This window comes from Opisthorchis viverrini, assembly GCF_000715545.1.
Source record: "Opisthorchis viverrini unplaced genomic scaffold opera_v5_169, whole genome shotgun sequence".
Lineage (NCBI taxonomy): Eukaryota > Metazoa > Platyhelminthes > Trematoda > Opisthorchiida > Opisthorchiidae > Opisthorchis > Opisthorchis viverrini.
In genome coordinates this window covers 713386-729137 of record NW_008751824.1, presented here as the reverse complement: position 1 = coordinate 729137, position 15752 = coordinate 713386, and the positions used below count along the sequence as shown (strand labels likewise).

At 44.7% G+C, this 15752-nt stretch overlaps 1 protein-coding gene across 1 annotated transcript; it reads right to left on the bottom strand.

Annotated features, from left to right (window-relative positions):
- Positions 1-9228, bottom strand: T265_14271 (hypothetical protein; the record flags this gene model as incomplete). Its single annotated transcript, XM_009172876.1, has 5 exons — positions 1-175; positions 1706-1824; positions 5804-5946; positions 8520-8750; positions 9117-9228. Coding segments are annotated over 5 exons (780 nt in total), but the record flags the coding sequence as incomplete, so codon positions are not given.
- Between the last annotated feature and the right edge of the window lie 6524 nt (positions 9229-15752).

Sequence of the window (15752 nt, the reverse complement as noted above, 5' to 3'; positions counted from 1 at the left end):
TTAGGCGAGATGGCCCAAGTGGTTAGAGCGCGAATCTATTGACCGGAGGGTCCGTGGTTCGAATCCGACCTCCGCCTCTTGACTTCCCCTGTCTAGGATTGGGCAACCTGGCAGTATCCAGCCCTCGCGCTTCCTTCGGGTAGCATGGCAGCTAGGCACCGGAAGGGTGCTACAGCTGAACGCTTATCTTTTTTATATTATTAGGCGTATTTGCTGTAAGGTTGAATTGTACTGGGGATAATGGATATCTCTGTCTGCCTCCGTTTGAAATGTTGGAGTTTGAAGCGGGTTCACCATGCAGGTAAATGAGCGTAAAAGTGCTCGGAATGCGGATGGGCTCTTCCGGTACTCAACGAGATTCAGCGACAATCCATCCCCGTATCAAGTGCTCTCTTAATTTCCAGCACAACGAAGCTGGTCCGTCTACGATATTCTAACCGGTCTTATAGGATAAAAATACGGTTGATAGAATCTCAGCCTGCATGGAATGTGGCTTATATCTCATGGAGGGGGTGTCATCACTATCACGAACAGAGAGGGCAGCATCAGTGTCAGAGATTGTGCTGCATTGCCATGCAACCACATGATTATTTACTTATATTTAAAACCTCCAAGTGAAGAAAGGAAGGAGTAGATAGAGAATGGACCCGGTTTTAAACTATCCCAAGAGTTCTAAATTGTCTTAACTCCCAAGTGCTCTGCTGGATGAGCTGGAAACTGACGGCACTATCGCCACGGATCGGTTAGCCGCCCTTTCAAACAGGAGAAAGACCCTGGGCCCCATTCTGGAAGGCAGATCTCAACAACCGCACCCAAACTCTCCGTTATCTCTTTCACACACTCCTGCCAACTCACATCCGTCTCGAATTTCGAAGTAGAAATGGAGGATAATACCCATCTCTGTAGACGATGTTCCGACACGCATAGCACATGACTGATTTACTGCAGTTGATGTTGCTGAGTGTTCACCGTGACTGAATCATCTTTTGCGCAAACAAACATTCATTTTCTCATTGCCTCCTGACTAACTAGGTCACACTATCTGGTACCAGCAATGATTCCGAAACACCAGTGGTCAAAATTACAAAGTCACCCAAGATAATCAGCCGACGGAGGTCACAACAACACGGTTTGTACTGTAGGCTGTCACACGCGGTGTCTGAGACAGTGATTTCTTTTTGGCGTCAAGTGACAGTTTGGTAAGCGCTATTCAAGCCTTCGTAGTCTCATCAGACATTTGTCAGTGCTTATACAAATGCCGACGTACGTAAACTTCCCCAAAACTTTCACTGTCTTCTTGTATTCTAAGGGGCGTGTACAAGGTATGTACGTTCTGAAGCATGACTTTGTAGGTGTAAGGCACATGCTGAAAACTAGTGTGATGGTGGTCAGTTTATTCAACAACTCTCTTGCTTTGTTTTTCCTCCAGAGTTTAGGGTGACATCATCTGTATACTCTAAGTCGATGAAGCTCCCACCAGCCTGCGCATTCTGAAGTATGCGAGCATAAGGACAGGGCAATGTTCACAAACTTTTGGTACATCCCGTGATCCCGTTCGATGCTCAGTGGTCAATGTTCAGCGTACCGCCTCAAATCAGAAACCTTGTTTTGACGACAGTCAAATTAATATTTCTGTGGCTTTCATTCACTGTCAGTGCCCCATTTTTATATGGCTGCCAATCGATATCAGTTGGGTTCTTGTTACCTGTTTCTATCCCGATTGCCTAAGTGAGTATCAGGAGGTGCGGGCAACATGGAGTGATTCTGGCAGGCTAACACTAAGTACCTTCTCTGTCCACTTTTATTCTTTTCTTTGAAGTAAGGCTTTCAAATAATCATGGTTGTACGACAACGAGGCATCAGTGTTGAACATCGATGTCATGCTGTTGTTGATGATGAACGGGACTTAGTCGACAAGAGCTGGTTCAGAAGTCTTAATGAGTGCAATCCCAAGCCAGCTTTGGCCAGCTGTCACCATGGAGGGTCTTCCGAAAATCCAAGAAAGTTTTACTGCGCAAGCAGTATTTGGACACCAGGTGGTTGGAATGTGACTACCCTGGTAAAGTGTCTTGAAGCCAGATCTCGAAAGTAGAGTCAATTTTGGGGGCGTCCATTATTCGGACTAGTGCAAATCTGTGACCGGATTGTAACAATTACCGTACATGTTACGACCTTGAGCGGCGCAGCAGAATTGAGCATTTGGTTGATATTTCCATTCATGGTAAACAGCCTCTGACTGGTGCAGCATGTGCATGGCAAATGTTATTTTTCATACAAAAATAACGTTGGGATGAAGAGCTTAACGCGCAGTTGTCGATCTATGCTAAGGGAACGGAGTATATACCGGGTAGTATGCAGGCTGCCTGCATCCCGGCGACTGAGGATGCGAGGGCATCTAAGGTTCTAATACAGCACTATGGCTAAACTATTTCCAATTTTTGCAGTCTAAGGGACGATGTTGACTTTGGGACCTGTAACTAGAGCCCATGATTTGGGAATTTACGACCTTAAGAGTCCGTGCCTTCTGTTCGTATGCCCTTTGGTTGGTGTGTAACGCGGAAAATCACGAGACGTATTATAGAACGTGAGGTCAACGGTAGTTGCTCCATATGTTTTACTTAGCACTTCACAGTCGAGGTCATCGAAGTGTTGTAAGCCCTGTCGTTCGATGTAAGCTCATTTTAGGAGCCGATAATCCAGCAGGAAGACCCGTGTCCTTAGACGATCAATGAACAATGAAGTGCTCCTACCCCAAAAGATCAAACAGAAATCGCTTAGCTAATGTAAAGCTGCCAACTGTTAGCAATGCAAGGGTCGTAGTATCGTCGAAAAACAACGCAGGTGCAGAACTCTTCACATACCGCTTTCCGAAGTTTTATTCCTAGACCATACGTGTCCTAGTATACACATTCTTGCATTGCACTGGTGAATGCAACGTTGATTGCTATGTCCCTTGTATGCCATTCTACTTCTCAGGACATCGTGCGAGTCTAACCTGTTTAGTACAGGGAAATCATGGTTGGTCATGCTCCGCCTTAACTGATTACTTTCTAATCGGCTATCAAATAGGCTATCTATAGTAGCTGTCTACACAAGTCGATCATTCGCCTGATTCAAATGTAAACTATATAAATATCAACAACTAAGATTAGATCCGTCTAATAAACAGCTCCGCTGTGCATTTCATTGACATGCATGACTACGAGATGAGATCCAATCCACCTATTCTTGAGCTACGGGGATTGTGAGATTTGAGCAATCGGCGAAAAGCGTCTCATCAATGAATTCAGTTTTATCTAGATACTGTTCTTCAGGCAATCGCAACTTGGGGAACGACCGGTGAAGCCGCCCCGATGACGGTGAAATAGCGGACGACAGGTAACGGCGACGATTTTTTGGTCTTCGGTAAGGTTACACAGTACCTTTTTTTCGTGAGAAAATTAGGCTTTGAAGTCCCAACTTTCATCCGTTTCTTTCGCCCAATGTGCGAGGGTTGCATTTCAGACGAGATCAAATGAAGAGCGAATCATAGGAAACAGAACTAACCACTCACAAAAATAAAAAGGTTGACTCATGTTATTCGGTCGTCATACGATAATAGGGATTTCCTCTGTCTCTTAAAAAAATGACCTTAACCAGGTCTCTATGGGGGTTCTTGTTGGCGGATCACTGTATAGAGTGTGTGAAACACGGCACTATTTTGTAGCGTGGAAGTACTGGGGTGGAAAAATCGGGCCAGTGGGGTTATTAGACAAGCGGAACGTTGGTAACGGTCAGTCCCCAGCTAACGCGGAACAGAGACTATGTGTCTAGTCATGCGAGTAGCTGAGCTTCAAGGGCAAACGGAAGTATCTTGGATCAAAAGAATGATAATTCGACAACCAAAGTCCTGGCAGTCTGGATGTGATTTCATTTCTGGTTGACAGTTGGATTAATATGGGTACCTTTAATGTAAAGTGTTGAAGTGCATGCTTGTCAGAATGTCTGCCTTGTAAATGCGACACTCATCCTGTCATCTCGGTAGTTTATTTTAAGTAGTATCTCATTGCTTATCTCAATATGGCTTGTCGCGTGTGTTGCGCTGGCTGACAATCTCTTGTTGGTTTCATGCTGGGCGTTTCACTAAGAACTTCTGGAAGTCTGCGCATCTTATTGCTGGGGGCGGACCACACTTCCTAAGTAGGACTTCGCTGAAAAGACTACCTTTACACACCTGATTTCCTTAAATTAGACAGATTTCAGTTTGCCCATCGTGTTTTTGACGATTTGGTCTCGTGACGCCTCGATTCGACCACACTTTTTCCCGGGTTCCTTCGTTTTCTTACTATAATTATGTTTTGGCATCACATGCTAAATGCTAAAAATCGACTGGCATTTTGTTGGACGCCGTAGCGAATAGACGACTCGTTGGGTTGCTTGTGCGTCACTCAGGTTACAACCTACGTTTGCAACGCCAATTCTGGCAGTGCCAGTCGGAGACACGGACGGTTAAGTGGGTGTAACTCGCGAGGTCATACTTAGTCTATATGTTGCTGTCTATTCGAATGCCAGGTCTGCCATTTTGCTGAAGGCGCAGTTGAGTTTACCAAAACTAGCTAGTTTGTTTTAGTGATCGCAGGTATAGGGGTCTTAAAACTGTCGACAGTTTTCGACCACTTTCCTGTGAGCAAAACCGGATTACCCCCAATAGTTAACTCTTTGTCCAAGTTGCAGCTAGTTGTATGGGTGGTATGACGTCACTGTTTTGGGAATATGGTTGCATTATGCAAGACACTCAATGAGTTGGTGGGGGAACGGGACTTGGTTTAGGTCTGGGTTTTGAGAACCAACATAGGCTCCAAGCCCGTACACTGCAGGACAGCCTCTCATTCATCCTCTATGGATTAACGGTGGTATCCAGCTGTTTCATCAGTTCCGAGGCGGATACACAAAAACTTTCATGCGGGAGCCGAATTCAATGAATCACTGACTCGTGAATCCCGCTGTATGAGTTTCAGTACGATTGAGCCTCAGGCACTCTAACCTTTTGGCTCCATGACAAAACGAGCTGTTCCAGCTATTGCTTACTGAGTGAACGCCATGTATCAGAGTAGACCGTAATGGACATTGCCGGAGTTCGGGTTCTGACTAGCAGCTTTATTTTGGAAAGGCATGAGGTGTAGCTACAGAAGACAGACTGTATGCACCCACCCGAAGTAAGCTAAATCAAACAACCGAAATGATATACTGGTAGCCTGGTACCTGTTTCAGCACTCATATAGATTCATTGATCACTTGGCGATCGATCAAGAAAGTGGAATCCTACATACAGTGTTAATCTCGGTCCCGCTGGTCCTGAATAGCAGTTTGGATGCTTCACTTCAGTCGAAACGTAAACGTATCTTGCTAGAACGCTTTTGTGAACGCGGGACAAAATATGAACGGGAAATCTTATCTGTAGTCCAGCGCAAATATTATTAATGTCTAAGCCTCAAGTACCTGGGCAGATAACGTAGATAGAAATAGGTATCAATATTATCCTCAGTATTGGTTGTTTGTAGTAGCATTGTAGCATTACAGGCCACTGTTCGGTGACTCTAAAGGTGGGTTTCGTCAAGTGAACAAGTCACTGTCATTGTCTCTCAGCCACTCAGCACGTTCCTTTGTCATCGAAACGTCCATTATTAGACTCTCAATAGGATTCTCTTTTGAACCACACAATAATAACGCCCCAATCAGGAAAGCTGAGAAAGACTGGGTCAAGTGAATTGTTTCGCGTAAAATGTACTTAGGAAAGTTAACTAAGCGAAATTACGCCAGTCACCGCAGGATGTTGTAGACGAAGAAAATCAGGCCAGAGGGCACTGCAGTCCAAACCGCAACTGACGGTCGAACGACCGTGAGTGAAGATTCGAATGCCGTACTCAATTACACAAAGCGAACCAATCTCGGTGAAGACCGATTGCGCTGAAAAGAACAATGAGCGAGAAAATGTTTGAATGCATGCTCGCATGACTGTCGTTTGCACAATCGTCCTCCTGTCCTAGCGCAACCATTCTGGTCAGTCCTGGTAGATTATCTCCAATACGTTTGGCTTTTTTGAAGTCGCCATCCAAAAGGAGTACTGTGCAAACAAAGCAACGTATAGGGGTATACCAAACAGCCACGAACAATCGGCATCTAAACATGCGAAAAGCAAATTAGTGTTGGAAGAGAAACGTAGTAACACATGGAAACCTGTTTGTTTCTAAACTAAAAGGCAACTACATAAATTTGGTGGACCTCATATTCAAACCATAGGCAGCCAAGATACTCAAATGAGATAATCAATAGCGTTTTCTCCGCAAAAAAGCGGTGCGAGGTAGACCTATGTCCTCAGACCGAAGAAGTCAGCTCGGCGAACAGATTAACAGCCTATAAGCCGAAGTATGCTAACTTAAGGGTGCCTACCAAAAGCACGTGATTAGGAAAATTTGACCCCAGAGGAGTGGTGCGATGCTTGGAGTTCGAGCAAGCTAGCTTTAGACTATATTTAGCGCATCCATCGCCCGAAACACCTGCCGAAGTTTGCCGAAATAACAATCCAAGATTGCAACTGGATTAAATTAGTTCCTTCCTGAAATGGATTAGCTACATGGAGAATACTCTGGTTTGAACTCACCATCCAGTAGGTTACTGAGATCCAAACAGCTATGCTATCGATGAAGCCGTTATTCCACTGTGAGCAGAATAATCACGATGTGACATACTTGACTCGGTCCATACGCTTCGAAATTTTGTATATGATACTGTCTTTGAACAGATCTTATGTTGCATTCATGAGTAAATAAACCGTTCATTTGGGAATGGACAATCAGCCAGTCATTGAGAAATACTATGGTTCTTCTATTCACGGAGACACTCGACGTGAGCAAACTCAGTCCACTTTACGTGACCGGTAAAATTCAGTGCATTACGAAACGTTTCAGCTTACGCCTTTACGGTGCTTGTGCATTCCCATTATATGAGCTCAGACACATACGGTATCTGTGCCAGATGTAATGTCATGCACCCGCCATCCTTTTTTAACCGGAGTTGCTGATATTTGGTGAAGTCTTCAATATGTTGTTGATTAGCTAAGCAGGTCTACGAGAGTATCATATACTAGCAACTTAGTGATACAACCCCACCCCACGCTAAAATAGCATCTTTTAAACGTCCCAATCCCACGAATTTTGTCAGTCATGTCACAGTGATTTGGTGCCTCCGTATGTCATCAGTACCAGACAGCTAGACACAAGGCCGCTGTGAGTACGGAACTCTCCGGCGGGTAGGTGCGCAGACCTCATGTCGGCAAAATTAGGGTGCATACTCGCAGTTCAGAAAATAGACGATATCTTGAGGCCGCTGAGCTAGAATTCATGGTGTCAACGAAACTATGATGTTCAACCCAACGGACTCAAGATTTTTCAGTCCCGTGCGGAAGCGTTTATTAATACGCACTTCTGGTGCTCGTTTTTTCAATAAGTATGTTCCGTAGTACAGCTGCTCTCACCGCACGTGGGTGACAAAATGGCACAGGAAATCATTTGCGATGCGTTTAGAGCAGCCGATCGGTTGAACACTGTCTCTCTGCGCTTCAGCCTTGCTTAGTTAAAGACTGCAAATAGCCACTCTTCCATAAGCTACTCTATAATCAGTCGGTTCTACTAGACACCGAGTTCCCTTATTAAACTCTATTACCTCACTTTACTCCAGCCAGTCAGGTCGATCAACAGACCTATTTTATTGATTGAAATTGGATTGGTCTTGAACACCAATGATCATTGCATGCTGGATGGCATCCCCCCTCGGTCATAAATATAGTTGATTATATAATACACAAACTGAATTTTGGTGTCCTGCACGCAACAGCAATGGAGAGGCGTCATTTTTATTGCCGCTGCAGCGGAATGTTATCAAGATTGAATCTAGTCATCTCACTCTATCGAGTTTACTTCCTATTGACCTAAGTAGATCTATCGAATATATTATAAAACGGAGTTGACCAGTCTCTGTTGGGTCTGCAACCACCGCGTGGCTGTTGTGATTGCTAAAATGTTTGAATCGCAACTGCATGTTTTGTACGTAGGTGATTTGCTTTCGAAACCACCGAACAAGTATTTATTACCGATGTTTTTTTAATATCCAGATGTGGCTATTAATGCACTTGTTAGCCTTAAACAGGTCAACAAGCAATCCTTACCCTCATTGTAATTTAAATGTATTTGCTCGAAGGTAGCTGCTCCTACCTAGCCAGCAGTCTCACTCTATGAATATTCTTCAGATTCGTGGTTGAAGGTCCTTGGATATTTTTGTTATTTGACCGTAAACGTATCAGAACCCCGTCTGGCTTTTGTGACCGACCTGGTTCAATTCAATCCACTGAATTCACTGCACTATACCCTTAAATCCTTGGTAATGACATTCTTGTTGTCAGTTTCCACACTGCTTGCGTGCAACAGGCTCCATCACTCCGCCATTTTGCCTTTCTTATCCCGGCTGTACGGCAGCGAAGTAACGATGTCCAATATTGGCAATAATGTCAGGAGTGACAGCATGCCGTTCACCATGATGAACCGTGCTTTTGAGTTTTTTTGAATTTACCTTGGTTGTTGACAGCTTAAGCGAGTTGACGTATGCTGAACTGGATTGAAGCGAATAATCGTTTAGCTGTAGCACCCTTTCGGTGCCTAGCTGCCATGCCATGCGAAGGAAACACGAGGGCTGGGATACTGCCAGGTTGCCTAAGCCTAGACAGGGGAAGTCGAGGGGCAGAGGTCAGGTTCGAACCACGGACCTTTCGGTCAGTAAATTCGCGCTCTAACTACTTGGGCTATCTCGCCCCCGGATTGAAGCGAGAGTCGAATCAGTGGTCTTTCAAGGGTTCTTCACCAGATAAGGCGCCACATATCCCACCTTTAGGTGTAAAAAAGCATTTGGATTTCACACCAAATAGCAACACTCCCCTCGCAAATGGGTCATTGTCCCTAGACCGTGCTCGCTACAAGTGAACCCTATGTGCGACTTTCACATTTGGCCAGACCTACATACTATTGAGCCATACAGATGGGTTGGTCTGAAATGATATATAAAATTCGAAAAAAATGTTTAATCACAGCTCGAAGACACCATCATCTTTGCCGGCTGTAAGGACCGCGTACTTGTCGTACAGTGGTTGTAGCTGCCACAGTTTCGTTCACCGATGATTTGGGGAGGTGGGGTAGGTAGCTGAGAATTGGAGGCGGGCTCCGAATTGGATTAACGTTCTCACTAGTGTTATCTTTCACTAACTACGTCTTGGTACTACTATTAATTTTGAAGTACAACACATGCACAACTGATTGCATTACTCTATTGCCAATGCCGATGTCAGTCGAAAAAGTGAATAATCCTGCCTTCCCGCGAAACTCCAACCAAAGCTCTGGTGAACTACCTCTTTAGAGCCTATCCATTTCGGTTAGCTGGACTAATCCAAGCCTGATTCATTTGTTTGGGACGGCCTGTCGTGGCGGTAAAAAAATGTCACAGTTCCGTAACGATGCTACCTGCGTGCGCGTGATCCGCTGCACTTTAGCTTTCGAGTTCGATCGATTGTCACCGTTCCGCCTGCTATTGAGCGGATGCGGACGCACACGGTAGCCTTAGTACCGGAATAGTGTGTGTATGCACTGGTCAGTTTAGGTAACCATTTAGGCATTTAGGACGCAACGGTGCACATACTGGCGATCGTGCGTCAATGTAGTTCATTGTCACATGGTTCAGTCCAACTGCATTGCTGTCGACACAAAGCACGCGTTTGCTCCAGTTTGGTGACCAACCCGAGGTTCTGTTACGTAACAAGTTACGTATCGGACCAAACTAAAGTTAAATAAAAAAGGCGGATAAGAATGCACGGAAAAGCGGTATGATAGTAGGATGGTCATCCATATACCTCACTGAGTAGGACGCCGACAGCCTACACATAATCGCCCCAAGTCAAAATAAGTTTTGCCCATCTGGATCACAACGGAATTACGTAAACCTACTGGGGATTGCAGAACACAGAGGATATGGAGAAATGTAAAATCGCCATGCAAGCAATCCCTCCGATAAAGATCTTTCATTACCTATAGATGAATGGATTTCAGCGAATCAAAAAATGTCTGACATAGGACATCCCACTTGGACAAAAAACCTCCAGAACGCAACAAGAACTATCTTGCGAGGAGCAACAAGTCAGAATGTGGAATGCCTTTTTATTGTCGCCGAAAGAAGTCACCTCTTTCGATCGCAATTAATAATGATCAGTTTGACCAGACTGAGCATTGTCCTGAATGCACAGGACTGATGAGGTCGAGTCGATTCTGCTTATATTTTGTCAAATTTTTCAAGCTACCGAGTAAAAATCGAGGCCTGAATGTGTGAGGCTATTTAAACATAAAATACGTTTTTGACCGTGGGGCTTTAGAATAAACAGTATCGGCATGTTTTCAATCAATTGAGAAAAAGCCTGAAACCGATTGAGAAGTTATCGTTCCAGAAAGGCTTGGAAATTGGTGCAAGCTTAGTCATGTCGGCAAAAGTGAGGTAGTGAAATACACAGCAGCTCCTGAAAACAGTCCAGTTGACCATTTCTATGGAGTGTCTGATCGGTCACAAGGACAGAATGCATTTCGGTTGGCATGTTTTCTCAAAGAACGGCTTGTAAGTTGGCCAGCGAGACGTGAATGGTCGTTGTGCTCGTTTTGTTGTCGGTACAAAACACCAACAACCTATTAAGACTACCTAAAAGAATGAGTTGCACTCTAAATTGCCTCAACTACTGGTGATATGTCAGCACATGCTTCGATCCACTAAGGCCTGAGCTGCATTGACACGCCTGGAGGACGAGTCCCGACGACAGTCTCATGTGCGCACGTGAAAACGTCTCCGGAACCATTCGCGCTACTTCCTCCTGGGCCTGGCAACTCAAACTCTCCTATAAAGTGTGTGCTTTCATGGCCTCAGCGTTATACGACAAGTCATGCGATGTACAGTGGAGTGTGGGTTTGACTCCAGTGAGTGAGGATTTTGCGTTCGACGCCTCAAAAACTTTTCGGTATGATGAGAACAGCACTTGGTGGGCCCTCAATTGGGTGGTTGACATCCAGCTAAATAGCCAAGTTTCTTAACCGACCAATTCATTAGAAACAGGATATTTGTTTCACCTTGGTGATCCTCACCGTGGGAAGTGCAGTATCAACAGAAATAAAAAATGCCTCAGGACCTTTCACTCGTGGTTTCCCGAAAGGCATCCTAACGCTACAATAGAATCGGCAGTGGGTGCTTTCGAGAACAGATAATGAGATAATCCGCACTCCGCTGAAGTACTCCGTGTGACCTTCTGCCGTGTAGCATCTGCTAAAAATGTCCTATTCGTTGGCTTCTTGTGACCGTGTCTTCAGTGAAGTGAATGACATGAAAGCCGGAGCCACGCGCTATAATCTGGTTGACGGTCCATTGGCTGTATGTCTAGTGGAGCTGGCTATACCCCGATTCTAAACTAACAAAGGTGAGAACATTGTTGGTAGTGTGAGGAGATTTGGGATTTTTGTGGGTTTCGTCCTGCTGTAGATGAAGCCAATCTATGTTGAAAAGCCGAAAAGCACTGTGCTTCTCGGCTTTTCAGCATAGATTGGCTCCACTTACAGGACGAAATCTCCACAAAAAAAGGTGAGAACATAAATCAGCTCCGGTTGATCGGGCGAATGCGACTCCTTTTCGAAGCTGGCTGGCTGATCACTCGTTTCATGTAAGCTCTCTGGTTCAGTATAGGTTGCTCTTGGTTTTGCGAAGGCTAGAGTGGCACCCTAGACTGAAATTCTGGTGGCGCCGGGGACGCAACCCAGTAACAAGTTTCCACGAAGCTCCAGTGGTGATGTCCCTGTAATGCAACTCCATTCATGTTACAGCGCCCCTAGGAAAGTGACAGGTCCCTTACTTGTCCGGCGGCTTGGGTGAAACGAAATAAAAAATGTAGCGAAAAAAAACTTTTGGAAAGTTGATTATCCTGCTTGGTGCTTGTCCCGCTTTCACAACTATCGATCAGACGCAGCAAAGCAAAGCAAAAACCTGCCAGTGGTGATTGATAGCTGACCGATATGTGCCTTTTAACCTAGGGAGGCTGACTAACTAGGCAAGTTTGCTATGACAGTTTTGCCACCTTTCATCGATTCGGTTACGATTGCATGAAGAACAAAGATCAGCTCATTCCGACGGGTAAAATTCACAAAGTAACTCGCTTAAATTTCGGTATGATAATGTGATTAGACACACATTAACTCGAGGTTTCTGATATTTCTGATAGCTTGAGTAGCTTCGTAATGTACACACGGAGTGAGTAAATGACAGTTCGGTGTGTATTCATGCACTCATGTTTTAGATGTATTCCGATCATCATTCATTTTCATCATACGTCCAATGCATCCCCACGTATTCACTTCGCATCTGTACTTCCTTCCTTAATTTACCCTGAATTCTTGATCCGATTCAGTTTGTTGCGGCCAAGTTCTCATATACAGTTTTGCATTTCCAAGGGTAATCTTGCCGAGGACAACTAGCGGATGGAATGGCCTCCCTGCCACTCTCTGCATCTCTGATCAACTGGAGCTGACTTTGGCCAGGAAATCCTAAAGCTTATGAACGACCGGATTACGTTGTCAAAGAAATATGTGAACGGGAAGTCTGATTCTTGAAAAGGTGCAAGGTCACCCTGTTGGTACGGTTGCTTGTTCACCTTTCTTCATAGCCCAGGAGGATTAGCATCTAAAATATCTTGCAAGCTGGCCTTCAGAATTAGTGATGAGTAAGCTGAGAATTGATCGGCTCCACGTCCTTAGTACAGGAAAACTTATTTCTATCCTTTCTCAACCAAACTGGGTCTGCATGCTACCCGAGAAAAATGTATGGAACTACTGAACACGGCAATCGTCATATAATTTGGATTCAGAGGCGAATTTCTTCCTTTTATTCACTTTCTCTCTGTTATACCTAATCGAATCTCAGTCAACTTAAAGCGCTTTAACTTGCCTGAAAGATATGCTTCGGGGTTTAGCTGTGGGAGCGCGGACTAGCTTTTGGGGGCCACAATGAATCGGTGATCGTCACAAGTAGGCTATTCCATGGACATTCACGCACTATGTATGTCAGTTACACGTTACAGCTTGTGTATGCGTACCCTGTCCAGAAAGAGGATCAACGGGTAATAAAAGTGGAAATTCGCTAAATCGTACACAGCTTCACGCAAACAAGGGCTAAGTTCTGACGAGTCACTGTTTTACTTATCACAGTATGTTGCACAAATCTCCATTTGGTCCTAATGGATGCCATGCCGGGCTCTCGAAAAGTCACTTGCATCGAAAGGAGATGCGAATTCACAAGAGGGTGAACGCTGTCATCCGTTTTTAAGCTGAATGATGCTCACAAAATCAACGACATCTCTCACAGAAATCACCTTATCACCAAATCTCAGCGCTCGTTCTTTACCAATCGTCCTTATCTCTCTTAGTTAAATTCCAGGCCATGACACATCAGCGTCGTGCATGACTGCCACCATTAGTGCACTCTGTGGGCCGGCGGGTAAACAAGAATTTCCGAAACGCCACTGCAAAAACTCATCGAGTCGTGTTTGTGTTTTACTTCTTACCTTCCTATAATCCACCATCTGTGGGACTGAATGTACAGCACAAACGTCCGAAGTCCCGGCCATGAAAAAGCATCTTTGTTTCGCTGGCAAACTGATACAAATCAGATGTGCTTGGCATAGTTTTTGTGCATTTAGCTCTGCGATGCCTATTATTCGTATGTGAAATCCCACCGAGACATCTCATGAAAAGTGCAGGAAGAAGGCGTAGTCCGCATTGCCTTTCAGGCAAATCGGTCGTCTCACTTATATGGTGTGTCGTACCAAGTGAAACATGTGGCAGTCTAGTGCAGCACATTCAGTTGAAGAGAGATTTGGTTGGGTCGCCCGTGAAAAGCAAAACAAATTGTTATGCAAATTAATATATTTTGCTAATCTCATGCAGTATGGATTCAGGCAGAAGATAAGGTTAAAGGAAACTCGGGAATGATGCCCACCTGAAGAGCTCCTAAAAGGGTAAAACCGGCCGTGGGTTGTTGAAGAGTTTTCAGCAACCTTGTGAGTAGTTTCCTTAATGAAAATAGACTGCGATATCTCGAATATCGCGCCAACTGAAACAGGTGGCCTGTGTGCAGCATATTCAGTGGATTCAGTTGAGTCTCTAGTGAAAACCAAATTGATTTGCAAATGAGTGTATCTCTAGAAAACAGTCCAATTTGGGTTCAAGTAGAAGATAGGGTTGAAGGAAACTCGAGAATAGCGCCCACCCACCTGAAGAGCTCCAAAAAGGGCAAAACGGTCGTGGGTTGTTGACGTTTTCAGAAACCTTTTGTGCAGTGTATTGCGTCCACACAATCACAACCTTTGTTTATGCCCCAAGCGTCCTAGAGATTGAATGTCCACAGAACTTATCATTCTGTGGAGACGTTTCCAGACGATTTTCATAAGCTAAGATCGGATGAACTGAAAGAGCATTCACGTGTCTCTCAGTCGATCCGAGTCAGACTAGCACGTCAAAACTTGTGTGGCACATGACTTGATTCACATGATTCACTGGCTGTACCTCTTTCTATTTTGTGTACTGAGGCTGGCCAGACTGTCTGGATGAGCTAAAATAACAAATACACGAGGTTTTAATCATACGAGCGCATGGCGTCACTTGGGTGCAACTTATTCACAGGATGAACGATCAGTTGAAAAGATTCAAATCACTTGTGCGTGTTCCGCACTAGCGACAGCAGAAAGCGAGAGGACAATTCGTTCAATAGCTCCGTTTACTAATAACATTTAGGAAAATCGTTGGGATGGCAACAGGCAAAAATGATGAAATTTCAATCTTTGCCCATCAAATCTTTGTCCTTAAAGTGAAGTGAGGTCCGCCGTAATTTTCAAGATTTGATTTTCCGTAAGTCTGTTTGCAGCTTTGAATTGTAGCCACAGACTCGGAACATTTGGCTGAGCTTAACATCAGAACGACAGTTCTAGTTAAACTCAGTTTTTCTACAAAAACGTCTTCAAACCTATCGAACACATTACTTTCTCTCGTAAGATCGCTTTTTTGTTGTTGAAAGGATCCTGCCCGCCTACACCCTACCTCTTAGCCTTGACTTTGTTTCTCAAAACATACATCACACTGCAGACAGCTGTGGCGTAATTCGATCGATAGGCACAGTGCAAATGGGTGCAGCCAGCACCTTTAGACTTAAGACTGAACCACCTCGAGGATGTTATATCAGTAGGCCCAACTGATGGCATCAAACCTGTTTTCACACCTCCACACTACCTACACAGATCATAGGCCCATCGACCTGACGGCACTGTACTAGCCAAATCCTGGTTTTCGCATCACACTTACAAACCATTTACATAGGAGAGCTTTCACAAGTTTTGCGGGGAGAAAACCGATCGGTAATGGGATGTCCGCTGAATTGTCTGGATAAATAAAATCTGGGCCAGCGGCGGTTTCATGCTCGACATGACTACAAAAGTACATTGTGTCTCAGACATCGCTCACAAAGGACTGACTGGCCTATAGCCGCTCCGAACAAATTTAGACAGTGATAGTGAAATATGGAGTCACCAGACCTCCGGCGTTCAGTTAGAACCACGAGACTAGGGAAAAAACTGTAACTGATCGGATGACACCAGACTA